General features: G+C 40.7%; 2 protein-coding genes across 3 annotated transcripts in view; both read left to right on the plus strand.

The window, feature by feature from the left end:
- The window catches only part of LOC311053451 (YTH domain-containing family protein 1-like), a 229,503-nt gene that overhangs the window by 91,758 nt on the left and 112,973 nt on the right, over positions 1-24,772 (plus strand). The window lies entirely within an intron of this gene.
- samd10a (sterile alpha motif domain containing 10a) overlaps positions 18,668-24,772 on the plus strand; it is a 29,132-nt gene continuing 23,027 nt past the window's right edge. Inside the window, exon 1 of one of the 2 annotated variants that reach the window (XM_084068996.1) lies at positions 18,668-18,935. In XM_084068996.1, the coding sequence (XP_083925122.1) occupies positions 18,923-18,935 (13 nt within the window). In that variant the 5' untranslated portion in view covers positions 18,668-18,922. The remainder of the gene's footprint in view (positions 18,936-24,772) is intronic. The other variant, XM_084068995.1, reaches the window with a different exon arrangement.

The following is a 24,772-nucleotide window of genomic DNA, read 5'->3' on the forward strand; positions in this document are numbered from 1 at the left end:
ACAGGGTGCTGAGCAGAGAGCTGGTGCAGGTCAGGGTGTGGTGTGGTGACAGAGAGGGTGACAACTGTCCACTGTGAGTTTGGGAGACGGCGGGTGGCACTAATAGAGTCCCCACTCATCTGCATAATCCCCTCCCACTGCCACCTCCTCTAAGTAACACCCCTGTGGCACTGGGGGGACGGGGGGGTCTTTGATAGAAGTTGTGTCATACATATTGTTGATTTTGACAGCAAAGTTTGATTTAGTTTTAGTCATAGTCTTTTGAATACAGTTCCATTTAGTTTTAGTCATATTTTAGTCATTACATTACATTGCATTACAGTCATTTAGCAGACGCTTTTATCCAAAGCGACAATAAATGCATTCAACATAGGTAGGGAACAAAACTACTAATCACCAGAAGTCTTAAGTGCATTCTCTTCTTAAACAAGCAACTAAGAGTATACCTAGTGCTAAGGTAAAAGTGCAATATATCGGCTACCCACTTTCTTAAACAGATGAGACAAATAGGAAAATCAAATGATTCTCAAGAGCTCATCTGAAATGTTTTAGTTGCAGCGCAACGCGTTGAGCTTGTAGATCTGCTATTTTCAGAGCGCAACATCCGAGCGCAACCAAACATAAAATGACTTGTCTTTTAGTTCTACTGGATCTCTTCTCCACTAGTCCCTCACTAACATTTTAGTCTAGTTTTTATTTGTTGATGAAATTGTCAATATATTTAGTCTTAGTTTTAGTCATCATTGCTTAGTTTTTATTTCGTTTTTTTCGTCATAGTTTTAGTCAACGAAATCAACACTGGTCATACAGCTATACCTGGGCTTGATATAAGTCAAAATGTTGTCCATCATACTGATGTGTGTTGCTTCTGTGCTCTGTGATTTTTTTTTATTATCATCATTTTTCCACATGAACAGTTGTCCCAAAAATAGTCTAAAAGTTGTGTTTTTGTTGTTTTTTCCAGGGCACTAGGCTGCTCATTTGGAGTTCCATGGGGATGACAACTACAACTGCTTAACGTTGACATTAAATCTCAAATTCACCTAATGTATGCCTATTTTCTCACACACGCACGCACGCACGCACGCACGCACGCACGCACGCACGCACGCACGCACGCACGCACGCACGCACGCACGCACGCACGCACGCACGCACGCACACACACACACACACACACACACACACACACACACACACACACACACACACACACACACACACACACACACACACACACAGACACACACACACACACACACACACACACACACTACCACAGTCTGTCTGAAAGGGTTAACTCCAGAACCTTCTATGACTTCAAACAGGGTTAAAGGGATAGATTGTGGGGATACACTGTATATGCATGCTATCACTCTCCACACTGAAGCCTCTGGATGCAGTCTACCACAGTGCTTTGCGTTTTATTACTGCCGATGATTATCTCACCCATCACTGTATTTCATAATAAAGTGGGTTGGCCATCTCTCACAGTTCGTAGAGAGCAACATGTATTTTATTTATTTATAAGGCCTTGTGTGGAAAGCTTCCTTTATATCTGTCCTCGCTTTTGGAACCAAAGGTTACTGGTCACTCAACACGTTCACAAACACACATTAGATATACCATTCCACGTAAGAGCAGTGAACAAGGAAAAACTGCATTCATGTATTATGTTCCACACAAATGGAACACACTTCAGGACTCTCTGAAACAGGTGCGATTGGTCTCAATAGAGACATTCAGGGTGCTTCTTGAGGACACACTACATAGTGACTGTCCCTATTTTCAAATAGCCTAGGTATAAAATAGGGCTAAAGTGTTTAATGTATTTTTTTTTTATGTAATAATGTATATCTGCAAAGTAACTAAATTTTTCAAATACTTGTAGTGGAGTAGAAATAAAAGTATACACAATTGAAAATACTCCAGTAAGTAAAAGTACCATATTTAACTTTAAACTTGAACAAAGATAAGTAATAGTGTCCGTATTATTTGAGTGACCCTTCATGTGACGGGTTGATATACTCACATTAACAACATCCTCTGTATAAAATTAACCTCATGGTGGAGGGTTTTGCCTCCTTGCACACATGTTGGTGTTGGAGAGCAGAGCTCACACTGACACAGATGATCTCCAAAACCTCACAGCAAACTGACAGGAGAAAGGAACAAATAAACACTAATGCATGTGTGTTGAAAGCCTGCACACATCCAGAGCCTTTCACTGTGCTGACTCATAAACCAACACACCCATTATTCACAGCCCTGAGACTTTGTTCAGCAGACACACACACACACACACACACACACACACACACACACACACACACACACACACACACACACACACACACACACACACACACACACACACACTTCCACAGTCTGTCTGAAAGGGTTAACTCCAGTCCAGAACCTTCTATGACTTCAAACAGGGTTAAAGGGATAGATTATGGGGATACACTGTATATGCATGCTTCACTCTCCACACTGAAGCTTCTGGATGCAGTCTAACACAGTGCTTTGCGTTTTATTACTGCCGATGATTATCTCACCCATCACTGTATTTTATATGATAAAGTGAGTTGGCCATCTCTCGCAGTGCGTAGAGAGCAACATTGTATTTTATTTATTTATAAGGCCTTGTGTGGAAAGCTTCCTTTATATCTGTCCTCGCTTTTGGAACCAAAGGTTACTGGTCACTCAACACGTTCACAAACACACATTAGATATACCAGTCCACGTAAGAGCAGTGAACAAGGAAAAACTGCATTCATGTATTATGCTCCACACAAATGGAACAAACTTCAGGACTCTCTGAAACTGGTGCGATTGGTCTCAATAGAGACATTCAGGGTGCTTCTTGAGGACACACTACATACTGTAGAGACATTCAGGGTGCTTCTTGAGGACACACTACATAGTGACTGCACTTGTTTCATGTAACACTGTTTATGTGCATCTGATTTTTATATCTCTGACTCTTTGTTGTTATCCATGTCCTCACTGTATTGTCTGATTCACCGCCTTTTGCGATTATTTTGTTGTTTTATGCTTTTCTTTTTTGCGTTATTGTTAAATTAGTTGTGACATTGTAATGTGATTCAAATGTTTGTTATCAGGGCGTCCTTGAAAAAGAGAGCTTGCTCTCAATGGGTTTCCCTGAATAAATAAAGGAAAAAGAAAGAAAGAAAGAATAGTTCACCCCCCAAATGACTTTTTTTCTATCGATCAGTCACCCCATGGAGACTTGAATTCATGGACATTTTTTTGTTTTTATAGCATTCCTAAGACAATAATTTGATGACCGGCAGAGGTTCTGGTAGGTAGGAGACACAAAGAGTCTCCTTTGTGTCTCCTACCGGAACCGCTGCCTACCGGTCTGCTGGTCATCAAATTACTGGCTTAGGAATGAGACGAAAACAAAAAAATATCCATGGGGTGACTAATTGATCGCAAAAAGTCATTTTGGGGGTGAACTATCCCTTTAACCCAAAATCTCCTACGACTTGAACCCGTCACAGTAACCCAGAACTCAGGGTTAATATTTAGCTCCTGAGCAGGACCCCAAATTATGAGGAACCTCATCCGAAACCCAACCGTAGTGTATGGCGGCAGTGGCAACGCATTGCAAAGCGACGCGTTGTGAGCTTGTAGATCTGCTATTTTCAAATGGCCGAAATGTATACAGGGCTGAAGTGGTTAATGTATGTTTTGTAATAATAATCATGATCTACAAAGTAACTAGTAACTAAAGTTTTCAAATAATTGCAGTGGAGAAAAAAAGTACAATATTTGCCTCTGAGATGTAGTGGAGTAGAAGTAAAAGTACTGGAAATTGGAAATACTCCAGTAAACCTCAAAATTGTACTGAAGTGCAGTACTTGAGTAAATTTACTTCGTTACTTTACACCACTGGTTATATTGCTGTATCAGACATGAGTTCAGAGTGTGTTCAGCATCAGTGAAGGACCACCATGTTAGTGGTCCATGTTAGCCTGCTGGCTGACCAGAACAGGAGTTACATTGTAACCATTATTTCACTGTTGAGCCGTTGTTAAAGGCCTATTTCCTGTTTCCTGTTTGTGGCAGGACACGCCCCTCTGTTACCTGGAAACTCCCTCCCTGTTCCCACCCCGACACACAACAACACTGTGGGGTGTGTGCGCCCGCGTGCGTGCGTGTGAGTGTGTGTGTGTGTGTGCGTGCGTGTGTCTCTGTGTGCGCGCGCGTGTGTGTTTGTGTGTGAGTGCCTGCTGCGTGTGCGTGTGTGTGTGTGCATGTGTTTCTCTGTGCGTGCGAGTGAGAGAGAAAGAGAAACAGATACAAATATGTTTGTATTGTATTATAGGCCATACTTGTCCCCACAAGAATATTGACATTTAAGAACTAGACATTGTGAGGAACATTTCTCTGGTCCTCAGAAAGATAAATGGTTGTTAATGGTTAAACATAAGTCTATTTTACAGCTGGACTTATAATTTAGGAAAATATTCATGTTGTGTTTGGGGTTAGGCATTTAGAGGTTAGGTTTAGGGGTTAGAGTTAAAAGTATGTAGGGTTATGTATGTGTCCATGCATATACAGTTTTGTTTTTTTAACGTCTTCCAACGTCTTCCTCAGCCCTGATTGAAGCGTGTAGCTCTGTAAACAAGCCTGTATTGTACCTCGCGGCGGGACATTTTACAGCCCAGGCCAACAGAACCAAGCCCTGCTCTTTCACAGCCTCCATAAATACAAGTTCACCTTTCTTCTACCCGGCAACCCCACCCTGACTGTTCCTTCAATGACATCATCATCACACACACACTCCCAGCTGTTACTGCCTCCATTCACCTGCTACGTACTACTATATACACCCACTGGTGGAAAAAGTACTAACATTTTTTTACAGTGTTGTCACTGTAGTAGTGTTGATTTTGACAGCACATTTTGATTTAGTTTTAGTCTTTTGAATAAAATTCCATTTACTTTTAGTCATATTTTTGTCATCTGACATGTTTTAGTTTTTGTCTATTTTTAGTCGACTAAATATCATCAGATTATAGTTGACTAAATCTACAGTTGATTTAGTCGACTAAATCAACTATAGATTGCTGAAAATAGCCGACCTACACTGCGACGCGTTGTGAGCTTGTAGATCTGCTATTTTCAGAGCGCAACACCCGAGCGCAACCAAACATAAAATGACTTGTCTTTTAGTTCTACTGGATCTCTCCTCCACTAGTCCCTCACTAACATTTTAGTCTAGTTTTTATTTGTTGACGACATTGTCAATATATTTAGTCTTAGTTTTAGTCATCGTGGCTTCGTTTTTATTTCATTTTTATTTATTTTTCGTCAGTGATAAAAAGGTAGTTGACGAAAACTTTTCGTCATAGTTTTAGTCGGTGAAATCAACACTGCACTGTAGCAAAAAATAGCAGGTCTACAAGGCCAAAACGGGTTGCGACACGTTTCGAGCTTGCAGATCTGCTATTTTTGAATGTTAATGCTGAAAAATAGCAGTTTTGGAGATGCGTGGTTTCTGCCCGACAACAACAATACCAGAATGTGTGTTGATGTATATGTACCCGGGGCTGTTTGCGTGTTCCTGTATACACTCCACTGACCTTCCCGTTCGTCAGTATTTACTTTTACCACCACATGCCCACATTCTGAGGCCGCTTGTAAATCCTTTTAAAGTAGCTTCTTGTGTTTTCCAGGCAGTGTGTTGTCTGTCAGGCTGAATGACAGGCGCGATGCCTTGCTCAAATACCAGGACTGTTTGCTTCCATAAGACAACAATAGAGTACAGAAGTCCTGACGTCACTCGTTCATCCCCTGGTTCGTAAAGTAATTTCTCTATGGAGAATAACATTGGGTCATCTTAGACTCGTCTCATATAAGAATTGTGGTCCAAAAATAAACAAACGGTCTCGGCGATATTGTCAGGGAGGAGGCTCTGTATCGTTCATGATAGTCAGTCACTCATATTTGAAACAGTCTGTTTCTGGCGAAAATTTAACTAATTTGTCCGAAGTAACATTAGCGTTTTCTCACCGTCAGTTGATGCTTCATATCCATAAGAGTCAAACCGCCGGGGTCATTTGTTTGTTTTTTGAACACAGTTCTTATTTGACGCGATATTAAACACGTGGGGGGGGGGGGGGGGACGCGACCCAGGTAGGATGTGTAAATTACGTCAGACTTCGGTGCTCCATAGGGCTGACAACCGTCCCTTCAAATACACAATCGTCCCTTATTGAACTGATAAAGCGACACGCGTTGTTCCTTGTTTTTGTGAAATCAATCAATATACAGTAGGCTCTATCTATGCACAGCCACCATATTGGAAAGAAATTGGGCCTCTTCCTTACTTCCTTCACACGTGTTACCAATGATGCTAATGAAGGCTCTGTTCCATTCTGGTCAAACAGAGTCAGGGTGTTGATATTGTGCATGTTGGCTCACTGGAAACACTCTGCTACACCAGTGGGTCTCAAAGTGTGGTCCAGGGACCCCTCATGGTTCCTTGAGGGGGTTCCAAATGGCCTCTTACTCTGAGATTCTTACTCTGAGGTGTGTAACTCTGAGAGTGTACAAATGGAACCAAATGGACCCGTAAGGGTTCCATTTCTACACTCTCAGAGTTATGGGGGTCCTTGCAATTAAAAAAAGTTTGAGAACCATTGTGCCACACTTAATGGTACAGAGCCTTCGTTAGTATCATTGGTAACACCTGTGAAGGAAGTAAGGAGGAGGCCCAATTTATTTCCAATATGGCTGCTGTGCATAGAGCCTATGACACACATCTTGTACTGTAAGTTCAAACAGCTCATTTGTATAATACTATAATACAGGTTGTTAACCACTTAAACTCTCACTCCCCCAAACAGCCTTTTAGTGACTTCTTGGGCCAAAAGTCAAACATCCTGTGCCGTCCTGAGCACTTACGCACTCCAGGAATGCTAAAGTGCCATTCTCAAAATGCTAAAAAAAACAACTGTTAAAACAACGTTAAAGCGGACTGGAGCCACGAGAAGCAGTCAGACTCAGCGCCGTTTGGGTTATGTATCTGCACATTTCTAAAGTGACAATTCAATGACTTTTTAAGACCAATTTTCAATACCAAATTGGCCAAATTGTCAAATATTACATAAGAAAGAGGGAAACATTGTGAAAATTGCCGATCTACAAGCTCTACTGCGAGGCGTTGTGAGCTTGTAGATCGTCCATTTTCACAATATTTATCTGTGGAACCGAGTCAAACTAAATGTAATGCTCCACACATCTGGACAAACACCCAGAAAACTGCAGGTGAGAGGGAGTTAGGGATATTATATATATATATATATATATATAGGTTTTAACCCAAAAATATAACCTACAGTACACCAGGTGATTCCAGGTGATGGGGGAGGGGAACATTGTGAAAATAGTCTTCACAATATTTATCTGTGGAAAATAATCTTCACAATATTTATCTGTGGAACCGAGTCAAACTAAATGTAAATGCCTACAATTCCAAGTGCTTGTTCAGGGTGGGGGTGGGGGGTCCCTCAGTTAAAATAATTATTTTGTGGGGGTCGCGGCGTGAGAAGTTAAGGAACCCTTGACCTACACTACCTTTAAAGTGATCATCTTGCATGGTTAGAAGTCACCTTCAGGACAGGAAGGCTCCTGTATGTTAAAGTCACACAGTCACTTTTGACTGTTGACCGCTATGTCACAGAACAAACATGGCCTCTACCAACACAGACCTGGCTTCCTGTCCCATGCAACCCCCCACTTTCATATCAACAGGGGTGGAAAAAGCACTCAAATGTTTTACTTAAGTAAAAGTATCGCAAAGCTTTGTGAGCTTGTAGATCTGCTAATTTCAAATGCCTGAAATGAATATAGGGCTGAAGTGGTTAATGTATGTTTTGTAATAATAATCAAAATCTACAAAGTAACTAAAGTACAATATTTGCCTCTGACATGTAGTGGAGTAGAGGTAAAAGTATTGGAAATTGAAAATACTCCAGGTAAAGTAAAAGTACCAAAAAATCGTATGTAAGTACAGTACTTGAGTAAATGTACTTAGTTAATTTCCACCACTGCATATGAACTCTGCACATCGCTGCTTCTCAAACTGCGGTCCAGGACCCTGCAGTGAAACGAGGAACCGTTTAGTTCAACCACTTCTCAACCACTATTTAAAAAATATCAATCTACAAGCTCCTAACGCGGCGTGAGGCGACGCTTTGTGAGCTTGTAGATCAGCCATTTTTAAAACATTTATTTATTTTGCCTATGACATGCTCAAAATAGGGACACCAGATTGAAGGTGGTTAATTTTACAATAATTTGGAGAGAACGTGTAAGATCAAAGGTTCCTCCCTCTCCTGACTAACAGTACAGAGTGTTGTTGTCAGGAATGACTTCGGACGGAGGTTCAAAGGTTTTGAGGTTTATTAACCAAACTGAGGCAACCCATGATAATGGGAGCAGAAAATACGGATGGCTTATAGAGCAGGGGTCTTCAAGGTTTTCAGCCCAAGGACCCCCTAGCTGAGAGAGAGAGAGATGAAGCAGGGACCCCCTCTATATTTTATAAAATTGTGTCGCAGTTTTTTTTAAATTTGTGTTTACTTGGTCTGCTCTTTTTTCCCCCTCTCCACCTATACCTCTTTGCAAAATTGCTGATCTACAAGCTCACAACGCCTCGCAGCGCGAGGCGTTGCGAGTTGTAGATCAGCTATTTTTGACTAAAGTTCTCCTCAGAAAAGGGATGCTAGTGGTTAATGTAAAAAAAATACATCATATCACACAAGGATTTGGCGGACCCCCTGTAGTAACTCTGAGGACCCCCTAGGGGTCCCTGACCCCCTGCTGAAGACCCCTGCCTTAGAGCCTAAACACAGCACATAAATTTACTGACAACAAACAATGGACAGGACAAACATTCCATGAAACAGGGGCATATATATAGACACAGGGGTAACAGGACACAGGTGAACTCAACTGACAATCAACACTGGGATAGGCTGGGGGACTAAGAGGACACAGGTGGAAACACTGACTGACCAATCACAAGGACTGGTTAGACAAGGCAGGTAAACAGTAACTATAGGCAGACAGGAAACAATACTACAAAATAAGATACAGTACACAAACCAAGGCAACAACCAGAGTATAGAAAACCAAAACCAAACAGAACAGGAATACAAGACAAATACAGAACAAAACAACTACAGAACGGTCCTAATAAGACCAAAACATTATAAGGCCAGTCAAGGTCCAAGGGCTGAGGAGCGGAGGGTGACAGTTAGATTTCTGTACTTTATCTAATCTAACAACTAAGATCTTCTCTTATGGGGGGTCCCTGGCTCAAAATGTTTTCAAATGGGGGGTCTGTGGCTTAATACATACATCATTTTGTGGGTCCTTGACAGTGGTGTAAACAAGTAACTAAGTACATTTACTCAAGTACTCTACTTAAGTCAAGTTTTGAGGTATTTTGTTTTACTTTAGTGGAGTATTGCCAATTTTCAATACTTTTACGTCTACTCCACTACATCTCTGAGGAAAATATTGTACTTTTACTCCACTAAAATTATTTGAAAACTTTAGTTACTAATTACTTCGCAGATATAAATGATTACATTAACATAAAACATACATTAACCACTTAAGCCCTATTTTATACATTGGCTATTTGAAAATAGCCGATCTACAAGCTCACAATTTTCAGTATATTTTGATGGCAACACTTTTGTACTTTTACTCAGTAACATTTTGAACACAGGCCTGTACCGGAGTATTTCTACTTTGTAGTATTGATACTTTTACTTAAGTAAAAAATTAGAGTGCTTTTTCCACCACTGGCTATCGGTTTCTCTTCGTAAAACATTGCAGTCAGTTCGAGGTTAATTGCATTCAGAAATCAGGAAAGAGCTACTGAAGCCCAAAAAAAGTTTGAGAACCCCTGCTGTTGGCTATTTCTCTGACTTTCAACATTCTCTCAGTTCCTGTTCAATGGTTTCAGAATCACTGAATGCTTTTTCCTTTGTTCCCAACATGAATGAATATTCTTGCATTTTAACATCTTGGCACAGAGAGATTATCTAGACTCAGCAGACAAAATAGTCCTGAGCAAACGTAATTTGGTGAACATACGGAGGCAGATCTCTCAGGCACACTTCACACTCATGTGTGTGTGTTTGTAGAGCTGCTCTCTCTGATTTGCACTTCTAAAGGCAAAAACACACGGACTGGAACTTTATGCCATGCAGACATCCATCATTCTGGAAGCATTTCAGTGCAACTCTCTCTCTCTCTGTCACAGTCACACCAAAAGACATTTACAGAGGAGCCAGTGATTTATACACACAAACAGGCATACAGACACATGTGCACGCGCACACGCATATACTGTACAACAGGGGTCTTCAACAGGGAGTCCGGGACCCCTAGGGGGTACTCAGAGTTACTACAGGGGGTCCGCCAAATCCTTGTGTGATATGATTATTTTTATTACATTAACCACTAGCATCCCTTTTCTGAGGAGAACTTTGGACAAAAATAGCAGATCTACAAGTTGTTGTAGATCGGCTATTTTGGCAAAGAGGTATAGGAGCAGAGGGGAAAAAAGAGCAGACCAAGTTAAAAAAAAAGTTTTAAAAATCTGCAACACAATTTTATACAATATAGAGGGGGTCCCTGCTTCATCTCTCACTCTCTCTCAGCTAGGGGGTCCTTGGTCTGAAAAGGTTGAAGACCCCTGCTGTACAAACAGAGACAAATGCATTCCTAAAACCAAGGACATTCTGCATAATGAGTAGCCTACTTTCTACTTTTGGTACTTTACTGTAAGTACATTTTGGTACTTTCACTCAAGTACATTTTGAATTCCTGACTTTTACTTGTAACAGAGTATTTCTACATTGCAGTATTGATACTTTTACTCAAGTTAAAAATGTGAGTACTTTTACCACCACTGCATGGGAGTCACCATGACATGAGCCTGGAGGTCAGCTCACAGCACCGTAGGGGGGGACCTTCCTTGTTTTGCATTGGATAATGTAAAATTGTCAATATGTCATTTTTGCCATAATATGAGTATTTTAAATGGTCACCTACTGTTGAAGATGTGTTTTTAGTGACTTAAGACAAGGAAATTGAGGTTGAAAATGTTTGGAATGTCAATTTAAGTATGATGATAAAAAAAATAGATCCGTGGTTCTCAAAGTGGGGTCTGGGGACCCGCAGAGGTCCTTGAGGAGGCTCCAGGGAGTCCATAGCAAAATGAGTTAATAATAGCATCCAAATCAGTTGAACCACTTTAACCCTGTAGACATCGGCTATTTCAAAATAACCGATCTTCAAGCTCACAGCTCGTTATTTCAAAGAATAATTTGAAAAAAATGTGTTTATTTTTTGAATATTTCTGAAACATTTTAACAACACAAATCTTGTACGGTGGTGCCTGGCAGGAAAACAAATCCAGATGGGGGTCTTCGGCCAAAGACATTATTTTGGGGGTCCTTGACTTGAGAAGGTTTGAGGACCACTGAAACAGAGAACATTGTTCTTGCCACACTCCTACTGTAGGCTACGCATTAGCCTTGCCCTGGTTCAGAGCGTTATAGTAGGTTCCTCTAACGCCCTGGAAGACCCAGGGCTCTGCGCTTGTACAAGGAATTGCACTGCCCTGCGGCTGCGAGCGCTCCAACAGTAGTGAAAATAAACAAAACCATTTTGCTACACACCTAAACAAATAATGTTTTGTGTTGTTGAAAGTCTGTTCTCGGAGGTGGGAAGCCTTTCAGCACCCCACCTACTCTGTAAAATACACTTTTTGGCCAGAAAAGAAAATATTTCACCGGAAGGAAAAATGTTTTTGGTTGCTCCACAGTGCCCTCTACAGATATGGTCAATGGAATTTTTCTATTGACCAGATTTTTCCTTCCGGGGAAATATTTTCTTTTCTGGCCAAAAAGTGTATTATACAGAGAAGATGATGGGGTGCTGAGAGGCTTCCCACCTCCGAGAACAGACTTTCAACAACAAAAAACAGCATTTTTTTTAGGTGTGTAGCGAAATGGTTTTGATTATTTTCACTACTGTTGAGCACTCGCAGGGAAATGGAATTCCTTGTACAAGCGCAGAGCCCTGTGTCTTCCAGGGCGTTAGAGGGAACTCACTATAACGCTCTGAACCAGGGCTAGCATTACCCCTGAAAGAATGAGGCTGCCCTCTAGTGGGTTAAAATACAACTGTTAACTTCAGTAAGAACAGCTTTATGTCTTAAAATGATCATCCATTAAAATGTGTGCTATTGAATCTAATAAACTACTTTTTGAAAAGTAGTAATAATGATCCTTGCTGTAATTAGTACTTGACAAGAATCATGTGTATCATGTTTCAATTATACAAATACGGCAGGATCCTACAAAACAGTGGTTCTCAAACTTTTTCGTGTCAAGGGCCCCCAAGTTGATATGTATTTGGCCGCAGACCCCCATCTGAAAAGAGAAGATTTATGTTAACAATATTTTTATATAGCATAAAAGAATTTCAAAATATTTTTTTTTTCCTAAAATAGCCATACAATAAAATATGGATGAAGTGTTTAAAAATATTATGATGCTATTTTAACCCCTGGAACCACACCAAGGACCCCTGGGAGTCCCCAGACCCCACTTTGAGAACCACTGGGTTCTGCCCCCCCCCCCCCCACTGGGGGGCGCCAAAGATCAGCTGGCCTTGTCTGTTTTGAGGTGGTTCAGCATTTTAAACATGAACTTGAATTCATGGATATTTTGTTGTTTTTGTCTCATTCCTAAGCCAATAATTTGATGACCGGCAGCGGTTCCGGTAGGAGACAGAAAGAGTCTCCTTCGTGTCTCCTACCGGAACCGCTGCCTACCGGTTCTCTGGTCAACACATTCTTTGCTTCGGAATGTGACAAAAACAAAGAAATATCCATGAATTCAAGTCTCCATGGGGTGACTAATAGATAGAAAAGTTATTTTTTTGGGTGAACTATTCCCTTTAATGTCTGAAACTTAAAAAAAAAAACACGTGCGTACGTGTGTGCGTGTACATGTGGTGGTGGTGGTAGTGGGGGGTCTCAGTAAAAAGGTTTTGGACCCATTGCTACAGTGTATCCTGTGCACATTGGAGGCTGTTTGAAGTTTCCTCCACTGTGGAAAGTGGAAACTATTCATTCAAGTCTCTTTCATGTGTCTTTTAATACCAGCAGGCCAAATTGGCCAAACGTTGATCCACACTGGAGCTGAGCCCCAACCCAAAACTGTAGTTCTATGTATACTGTATAATATACTGCATATTATAAATTGCACTATGTTTTCAGAGCCCACGAGGTCCAGGGCTTCTCACCTCTCCCCCCATGGAAATGTTCCCCTCTGGATAGGAGGGCCAACTTGAGCCATAGTAGGCATCCACCCCTACAGTAGGCTCTATGCCTACTGTAGGGTCTATGCTCTACAGCAGCCATATTGGACAGAAATTGGGCCTCTTCCTTACTTCCTTCACAGGTGTTACCGATGATACTAATGAAGGCTCTGTTCCATTTAGTGTAGCACAGTGGTTTCCACAACCCCCATTACTCTGAGAGTGTACAAATGGAACCAAATGGACCCGCAAGGGTCCATTTGGTTCCATTTGTACACTCTCAGAGTTACACACCTGTAAGGGGCCATTTGGAAGCCCATGAGGGTCCCTGGACCCCAACTGTAGACCCACTGGTGTAACAGAGTGTTTCCAGTGAGCTAACATGCACAATATCAGCACCCTGACTCTGTTTGACCAGAATGGAAAAGAGCCTTCATTAGTATCATTGGTAACACCTGTGAATGTCTTCATAATATGGCTGCTGTGAATAGAGCCTATGAAGGCTCTGTTCCATTTAGTGTAGCACAGTGGTCCTCAAACCTTTTGATTTCAAGGAGACCCCATAACTGTGAGAGTGCACAAATGGAACTTTGCCTCCATCACTGCAGCCAGGCTGGCAGACAGGCGTGGCACAAAGATGACACATCAATCATGTGACATCACAGTGTGTAGCGTGTAATCACACCAATGATATATGACTGTCATATTCTATCATACTCTATTCTGTCTCACTTCTAATTATGACAACACAATGGATCACACAGCTGGCCCACTGCCAGCCACACACACACACACACACACACACACACACACACACACACACACACACACACACACACACACACACACACACACACACACACAGCCTCAGGCTCCAGTCACAGCTGTTTTATCGTCGTTGTATGTCGTTGTATGACAAAATAATGTTAGCACAAGGGCTGATATTGCGAAAGCGTTTTAACTGTCAGAGTGCTTTGGCAATAACAGCCCATCATGTATCCCAACTCCCAAGGACTGAGATAGCATGGCCTCCGTGGTGGAAAGTAATTAAGTACTCAAGTACTGTTGCTCAAGTACAATGTTGAGGTACTTTTTACTGTAGTATTTCCAATTTGCAATACCTTTACTTCTCTACTCCACTACATCTCAGAGGCAAATATTATACTCATACTCGACTACAATTATTTGAAAACTTTAGTTGCTAGTTACTTTGTAAATTTTGATTATTATTACTAAAACCACTGATTGGCTGACATTTTGTCACCTACTGTACCTGAAAATGTGTTTTCTGTTTAATAAAGACCTGGAGAGACAGGGAGACCCCTGTTACTCAACAAACACTCTATAGTCTATAGCAGGGGTCTTCAACAGGGGGTCCGGGACCCCTAGGGGGTCCTCAGAGTGACTACAGGGGGTCCGCCAAATCTTTGTGTGATAGGATTTTCTTTTTTAACATGAACCACTTGAACCCTAGCATCCCTTTTCTGAGGAGAACTTTATTTTTGGCAAAGAGTTATAGGTGTGGAGGGAAAAAAGAGCAGCAAAAGTTTATCTGAAACACAATTTTATACAATATAGAGGGGGTCCCTGCTTCATCTCTCTCTCTCAGCTAGGGGGTCCTTGGCCTGAAAACGTTGAAGGCCCCTGGTCTATAGCAATGATTACTGTCAGAATATAGTGCTTTAACCATTTAACCAAAAAATAGCACTTACCCTATATACCTTTAAGTAGCCTACATTGACTTTTACAGTGTTTCTGTTGCAGGTCCCATGCAGGTAGCCAGGACAAGCATGCAGATAATAATGTCCTGTTTAACAGGAGAAAGAAGCACACACAACGTTTAGTTGTTTTCAGATGGCTGCTCTCATTAGAATGTATATTCACAGAATTCACAAATTCACAATTCACTTAATTTCCCATTTCTTTTGTTCCTTTGTATTATCATTTCAATGTTTTTTAATTTATCTTCAACTCAGTTTTCACCATAACATTCAATTAAACTATTAACTGTAGTATCACTGGAGTTAATCACCATTACAATACTGCATGTTTTCCCCATATTCTTTTCCATATATTTTCACATATAGCAAACATGTTCACAACATCATCACTTCAAAACACACAATATAATACCCAATCTGACCTTCATTAACTGTCTTGTCTTTCTCAGGTATATTCACCTTTAACTTAATACACTTTTAGCAATATTCATTTAGCAATTATACTCTCCTTCTTCAAGCAGTTTTAAGTTACTGTACTTGAAATGTTCATTGCCCGATTCCTGAGAGTTGAACTTATTTAACCATGTCCAAACAATATAAAATAGCATGTCAAACTTCTTAAAGAACACAAAATATACCAAAGTACATTCTTAATATGCTACATTTAAACGGGAGCTCTTAATTGGGAGTCTGAATTAGGATCATAAGTTCCTATGTAAGCATTGCACACTCATGTCGTCATTTTGCATTGATTGCTCCAGCCAAACTACTGTGTTCTGCACTGGATTCATTCACAAACAATATAACCACATCTTGTAAACACTTTAGTGTTAGGCTCCACCATCAGAACGTGTACCTAATGTTATTATGATCACATTGACATCATTCAGTGAGTTGATGCACCACAACAAACCTGTTTAACAGGAGAAAGAAGCACATAGAATGTTTCAGTTGTTTTCAGACTGGTTGCTCTCATTAGAATGACGTGAGCTTCCAGTCTGCAAGTAATATATTACCCCATGAGGGAAGAAAACGCTCTGATACTGCCCCCTACTGACCAAGCTGAATAGCCTACTAATAAATGAACACTCCAAAAACGATTTCAAAGCACAAAATAAAATAAAATAAAAAAATTGACAAATTATGGGTGGGTCACATTTCTACATTGCAGTATTGATACTTTTACTTAAAAAATGTTTTGAGTAGGCCTACTTCTTCCAACATTGAACACAACACAACACTGAAGGAGGAGGAATCCCCCTCAGTCCTCTATCTCCTCCACTAAAGATAATAACACACACAACACTATGTTAGTTTATTCTGTAGGACCCTCGTTGTGGGTTCTGCCCGGAGGGGGGCCACCACTGCAGGGTAATATATTTGACTGTCGGGGCCGGGGTGGAAAGCCTGTGTTACTTTTCAGGAAATGGATAACTTGTGTTCACTTCCAATGGAACCAATGTAGTTATGATTTAGTCACATGAAGCTCTTATGTTAATTAGGCCTACTTTTCATTGGTTAAATATTTATAAAACCCACAAACTTCAACAGTGGGCATGTCATTATACATTAAAAAGATCTTTGGAAATATTAAAAAAACAAAAACAATAGCAGATCTGTGTCAAGTACTTGACACAGATCTGCTAGTGATTTTTTAAAGTGCAGTTCTTGATTAAATGTACTTAGTTCCTTTACACCATTGGTTCTCAAAGTGGGGTCCGGGGACCCCCAGGTGTACTTGAGGGGGTTCCAGGGGGTCCCCAGCTAAATGATGGATAGGAACTAAATGGACCCTTATGGGTCTGTAACTCTGAGAGTGTACAAATGGAACCAAATGGACCCGTCCCTAACGGGTCCATTTGGTTCCATTTGTACGCTCTCAGAGTTAAATTAACATTGATTTTACAATATGAATTGGGGTCCCAGAGATAGAAATGCCATTAAACGGGGGTCTGTAGCCTATAATGCATGTCAAAATGGGAGGTCCTTGAAATTAAAATGGTTGAGAATCACTGCTAGAGCCCATCTCTTATTATGGGGGTCCCTAGCCTATCTTTTCAAATGGGGGTCCGCAGGATAATAAGTGTCAATTTGGGGGTCCTTCCTTGACATGAAAACGTTTGAGAACCAGTGCATGGTGGTGGTGTGTTATGTTGTGTTCTCTTAGTGGTATAAAAGAACCTTCTCATCATCAGGCTCTGCTTTTCTCTGTGTGTCTGAAGCCTGTCTTAATGACAAGGCTCCGCTCCGGGCGACCAGCCGCTCATAAAGGACTGAGAAATAGACGCACGCCTGATTCTCACGAAACACATCAACCACTCACTCACGCACGCACGCACGCACCACGCACACACTGGCACGCACGCATGCAAGCAAGCAAGCACACGCGCGCGCGCGCACACACACACACACACACACACACACACACACACACACACACACACACACACACACACACACACACACACACACACACACACACACACACACACACACACACACACACACACACTAAAGTAACGAAGTACATTTACTCAATACTGTACCCACTGAGCAATAGTCGTCTATTAGACGTCCGTCTAAAACAGGGTTATAATTGGTCTACTGGTGAAAGTTTTTTAGCGGTCTAGGCTTAGCCTAGACGTTGATTAGCTGTTTTTTAAACGTCTATTTATAGACCGTCTATATTATAGACGTCATTTCAACGTCTATAATATAGACGGTCTATAAATAGACGTTTAAAAAACAGCTAATCAACGTCTAGGCTAAGCCTAGACCGCTAAAAAACTTTCACCAGTAGACCAATTATAACCCTGTTTTAGCCTACCCCTTAGACGTATTTTAGACGTCTAATAGACCAAAAAATGCTCAGTGGGTAGGCTACAATTTTTAGGTATTTTTTACTTTACTGGAGTATTTCCATTTTAAATAGCTTTTACTTCTACTCCTGTAAATCTCAGAGGCAAAAGATACTTTTTACTGGGGGTCTGCGGCCAAGCTCACAGCTGAGCTTGTAGATCTGCTATTTTCAAAGGATTTTTTATACAATTGGGAAATGGGATATTGTGCATAATGAGAAGCCTACTTTTACTTTTAGTCATTTTGACGCAAATACTTAATACGTACTTTTATTCAAGTACATTTTAAATACTGGTCTTTTAAAATATGTCTTCGTGGTTGTATTGATACTTTTACTCAAGCAAAAAAAAAGCGAGTAGCCTACTTCTGTGTGTGTGTGTGTGTGTGTGTGTGTGTGTGTGTGTGTGTGTGTGTGTGTGTGTGTGTGTGTGTGTGTGCGCGCGCGCGCGCGCGTGCGTGCGTGTCTCTCTCTCTCTCTCTCTCTCTCTCTCTCTCTCTCTCTCTCTCTCTCTCTCTCACACACACACACACACACACACACACACACACACACACACACACACACACACACACACACACATTCCGCTCCGGCAGAGTCAGATCGGCCAGAGGCTGTACTGGGACATTCCAGCCCAGACTTCCTTTAGAACAAGTTGAACGTGCTGCCTGTGCTCATCATCCTACAGACAGTACAGTACAGTACAGCAGATGATAGAGTGTTCAGAACGCGTTCATTCATCACACAGACAGCCAGAGGAATGGAGCTATGCTGCTGCTGCTAGAATCCACACGATCACACTGTTAGACTCTAGGCTACATTCAGTGTAAAGTTGGACGGATCATCGCATAGAATCCTTGTGGAACTAGAGGTAATAAAGCCGACAGGTAAAGCCTTTTCCATCGGATGATAGGACACCACCAGAGACAATGGAATACAAGATGTGAGTGCTGCAGCCATGGCAGTGGACGGTAGGTTCATTATTAATGAGCAATACAGTAGCCTTCTACTATAGTAGAACAACAGCTATAAGGGTTAGATATAGAAAAAGCTCAGCTATAGCTGAGCTTTTTCTATATCTGCCTTATAGCTGTTGTTGTTTTCTTTTCTTTCTTTAACCAATTAAAACCGGGAAACCATCTGTCTTTTAGATTTTAACCACTTTGACCATTATTTTATACTTTGGGCTGTTGAAAATAGCAGGTCTACAAGCTCATAGTGCTATGTGCTTGTAGATCTGCTATTTTTGAAAAATCATGAAAATTTGAATATGCATTGAATATACATTCTTTTTAAGCGAACATTTGTAACTCAAATTTTTGCTTCTGGGGGGTCCCTGGAACTCAATATTTTGAGATGGGGGTCCGTGGCCAAACGCATATAATTTTGGGGGTCCTTGACATGAAAAAGTTTGAGAACCACTGATATTATAGCAACATAAAGTGTTTCAGAAAACTGTGGAAGAAAAAATAGCAGATATACAAGCTCACTCTGTGCCGCGCTATGAGCTTGTAGATCTGCTATTTTTTGAACAGCCAAAGAAATCTAAAATGACACAGATGCTTTCCTGGATTGAATTGGTTAACCAATTAAGCTATACACAGTAAAATAAAGGTGCCTTTCAGACCAAGGTTCAACCATTTCTTTAAATGGTTCTATAAAACACCCTCATCACTTAAAATACTTCACTGACAGATCTATTGAAATTCTTTTGGAAAAACAAATTGGAATCATTTTAGTAAAAATGTTCACACACATATCGTTCTGTCATTGGGGGGTTCCATGGGGCCAAATAATACACATCAATTTGGGGTCCTTGACATGCAAATGTTTGACAACCTTTTTTTTTTTTGTGTAGACCTCAATAATAAATGATGAGAAGATTTAGCTGCTGCTCTTAGTTTGACTTAAGCTTCCTTGGATACATGGTTGTGTGTGGAGCTTGTTAGTGATGGTATATCTATATAAGGGTTGATGGTGTGCATGGTGGGTGGTGAGATAATGAGATGGTCAGAGACTGATTCCTGGTGCTGAAACGGACAGCGCCTGATGACCGGCATCCACCAACTCTGTTCTGTTCGGCTTCCATCCAACATCATTAAATTCAATTCCACGTCCACTCTAATTGGAGAGTCAGCGAAACACATGAAAAATGAGCTTCACCTCATAAGCACACAGAACTCATTTGCGGTAAAAAAAAAAAAAAAAAAAAGTTTCACATAGTTAAACATTGGAAAGAATATCCATAATATATCCACAGTTTTGTCTTTGGTGTTTTGAAACTTTATTCGTGCTTGTTAGGGGAAAGAGAGACCATTATTTTATTTAGAGCAGGCTAAGGAAGTTTTACACACAAAGAATATTAGTTCTTCAGTGGTTCATTGGAGTGGTTGTGGTGGCCTACTAAATTATATAGCATTTAATATGTGGTGTAAAGTAACTAAGTACATTTACTCAAGTACTGTACTTAAGTAAAATGTTGAGGTACTTTTACTTTACTGGAGTATTTCCAATGTTTAATACTTTTACTTCTACTCCACTACATCTCAGAGGCAAATATTGTACTTTTACTCCACTACAATTATTTGAAAACTTTAGTCACTAGCTACTTTGCAGATATAAATTACTATATTATAAAACACACATTAACCACTTTAGCCCTATATTATACATAGGCTATTTGAAAATAGCCGATCTACAAGCTCACAACGCGTCGCATCGCGACGCGTTGTGAGCTTGTAGATCTGCTATTTTCAAACATTTTAGTACTTTTACTTTTGGTTCTTTAAGTATATTTTTATGCCAATAATTTTGTACTTTTACTCAAGTAACATTTTACTTTTCACTTAAAGGTAACAGATATGTCTACATTGCAGTATTGGTACTTTTACTTAAGTAGAAAATGTGACTTTTTCCACCACTGCATTTAAGATATGTGCTATATATATAGTGTCAAAAGAAGATCCCCTAATTAAGAGCCAAAAGAGCCAACTTTAGAGCTATTTAGCACCATTTTGTTTAGTTTATATTATACACAATCACACTCACATAGTCTAGTCACCAACCATCCAATGTTGCATAGTGCTCTTTGAGCAGTTAGTTAGTTAGTTAGATAGATGGTAGCTTGTCCCTAACCTTGCGTCACCAGGCTTTCTAGCTTGTCCCTATAAAAGTCCCATCTACAAACAACTGTCACTCTCTGGAACAAAGAGTGAACGTATCAAATAGTTTTATTCATGATTATATGTTCTCATGCTGGGCTGTGAGTTTGGCAGGAATTCAGGATGATCACACGCACACGCACGCGCACACACATACACACGCACACACACACACACACACACACACACACACACACACACACACACACACACACACACACGTTTGTATTACTATACTTGTGAGGACATCAACATTTCAGGAAGGCGATTTTATGATTGATTTATGATTTTTTTGGGGGGCACTTTTAACCGCAAGTCTAAAGCCGGAAAATAGCAGATCTACAAGCTCACAACGTGTCGCGCTGCGACACGTTGTGAGCTTGTAGATCGGCTATTTTCCGGTGTTTGATATCGCCACATAACTGTAGTATGAAATAGGGGAAAAATCTACAATCCTAACCCCTAAACCTAACCTCTAAAGGTCTAATCATAAACCTATAACCCCAACCTGAATCTTTTTCTAATTGTGAACGTATCTCTAAAAAAAAATCTCTTTTCAACCATAAAATAACAATTTATCTTGTAAGGACCAAGAAAATGGTCCTCACAACATACTCATACTCATACTCACACACACACACACACACACACACACACACACACACACACACACACACACACACACACACACACACACACACACACACACACACACACACACACACACACACACACACACACACCCCTCTCCTGTGGAGGCGTGCACTGCAGGGGGACACTGAATGATGTAAGAAGAGGTGCAGACGCGTGAGAAGACACACTTTCATCTCAGTCTGTCCTCGTTTCCATCCAAATCTCTTTGACTTAAAATATAGGCTTAGGGTTAGTTAAACAGTTTTCTGACAGATGCACGCATGCACACGCGCACGCGCACGCACAGACACACACACACACACACACACACACACACACACACACACACACACACACACACACACACACACACACACACACACACACACACACACACATCTACGTCTCAACCTTTTCAGGCTGTGACCTCCAAAATAATCATATTTGAACCGAGGACCCCCCACCCTGACAAGAACTTCGAATTGTAGGCAGTTCCCATAGATAAATATTGTGAAAATAGCAGATCTACAAGCCGTGAGCTTGTTGATCAGCTATTTTCACAATTTTTGCCTCCTATTATTTGACAATTTGGCCAGTTTTTATTGTTTGTTGATTACTTTTGATGCAGTAATGGTCTTTTTCATTTCTTCTTAAAAATGGCCCACATCACATACCAGCACACAGTTCTTCTGTCTCAGAGAACAACGGCAAAAAAAAAAAAAAAAAGCAAATAAAGCTCAAATAGATGTTTGTGCATTCCGGTCCTCGTGGTTAAATATGGCTTTGTTTATGTTCATGTCTTGAAGATGTTGTTTGCCCGGCGTCCAACGTGCCACTTTGAGACTAAACATCTCAAAATCTGTTCTAAATATCTATTTGGATTGTGGTGTCATGATTATACTTAATGTTGATATGGGTACAGAACACCGACTATCAAATAAAAACATGTCCAGAAGGGTGGTTTACCCCTGGTATAAAGGTAGAATGGATATAACGTCTAACAACAGTGAATATACGTGGCTCTCGGGCAGAAACCTCGGATCTCCAAATGTCAACGTTTTATGTTTTTCCGTAACTTAATGCCCACCTCCCTCGTCATACAAAAGCAGTGGTGTAAAGTAACTAAGTACATGTACTCAAGTACTGTACTTAAGTAAAATTTTGAGGTACTTTTACTTCACTGGAGTATCTCCAATTGTCTATACTTTTACTTCTACTCCACTACATCTCAGAGACAAATATTGTGCTTTTACTCCACTACAATTATTTGAAAACTTTAGTTACTAGGTACTTTGCAGATATACATTATTACATTATAAAATATACATTAACCACTTTAGCCCTATTTCATACCTAGGCTATTTGAAAATAGCCTCAACGTTGCATGACCTTTTGTACATCTGCTGTTTTCACCATTTCTCAAACATATTCCTTCCATTTCCTGAAAAGTAACGGTTTTGGACATACAAGCTTTCCACCTGACCAGCGACGACATACAGTTACCAGTACATGTCTCAACAAACAGCCATCTGTCACGGCTCAGAAGCGTTGGCGTTTTTATGAACAATGTTTTGAAGCATCAGGCTGCTGACAGGGCATGAAGGGCGGGCGCGGCAGTAGATGACACATCAGTGTCAGTGTGTGTGTGTGTGTGTGTGTGTGTGTGTGTGTGTGTGTGTGGGGGGGGGGGGGGGGGGGGGGTGTAATCACACCAACGTCAGTAGGCTATGACACAAAATGGTTTTGCAAACTGTTGGGGACGTTGCAGCAGTGTTGATTTTGACGATGATATTTTAGTCATCTGATTTTTTTTAGTTTTTGTCTAGTTTCAGTCGACTAAATGTCATAAGATTATAATCGACTAAATGTATAGTTGATTTAGTTGACTAAAATGTATTTTAGCGGTGCCTTGATGGCTGATTTTACACTTGGTTGCATGTTGAAAATAGCTGATCTAAGCTCACGAAACATATATTCAAAGATTTGCCCAAATTTTCAACAGATAGCAGATCTATCTTGTATATCAGCTATTTTTGAATAGCCAAAGTATAAAATAATGGTTAAAGTAGTCACACACGCCCAGTTTGAATGGGTTAAAAGAGGAACTATGGACAGACTAAGTACATAAATCAGGGCAGTATTTATACACAAGGGGAGGATTACAAACAGGAAACACCGGGGATGATTACAACAATTGACACCTGGGAAAGACAGAGTAAACAGAACGACAGAACCCAGACACTAAACATACTGAACTGTGGAAACTAGACACAACAAGCAAACAACCAGTGAACACCATGACTAAACAACTAAACAATCAAACCAAACAGGGAACCAGAACAGGCCAGCGAGACAATAAATGTCCACGGCTGAACATAAACATGTCCCAAGGCTTGAAGAGCATGGCTGTGATAATCAGTTTTATTGTCCCGTCACAGCTTTACAGGTGTAAAGAACTGGGTGGAATTCTGTCTTTCGTACAAGCTCCATCATTTGTAGCTTTCTAGAGAGGGGAGCAGATAAGAGTAAATAAAACAGCAGCAGGTGCAGATGTGTGCACAATTAAGGTGCTGCAATAGAACAGTAACAATAGAGCATTATAAGGCCTTTATGCAAAAACGGTCTCACCTGAGACAAGGAAAGTAATCAGCATAGTTAAACTAGTCTGCATAAGGAAAGTAATCAGCATAGTTACACTAGTCTGCATAAGGAAAGTAATCAGCATAGTTAAACTAGTCTGCATAAGGAAGGCCATCGTGGTGACAGGCGATGTTCAGAGCTTGTTCAACAGTCTAATGGTAGCCAGGTTAGAGGTAGAAAGTGTTGTGGAATCTGCTGGTCTGTCTCCTGATGCTGTGGTAGAGCTTGCCTGGCCGTGGTCGCAGTAGTGGTGTGAACAGATTGTGGTGGTGAGTGTCCTTGATGATAAGCTGAGCTTCTCATACTTTAGTTACTGTCTTCCAGTGGTGGACAGTAACTAAGTACTTTCACTTGAGTACAGTACTTAAGTACAT

This window comes from Gymnoscopelus microlampas, assembly GCF_963454915.1.
Source record: "Gymnoscopelus microlampas genome assembly, chromosome: 10".
NCBI lineage: Eukaryota > Metazoa > Chordata > Actinopteri > Myctophiformes > Myctophidae > Gymnoscopelus > Gymnoscopelus microlampas.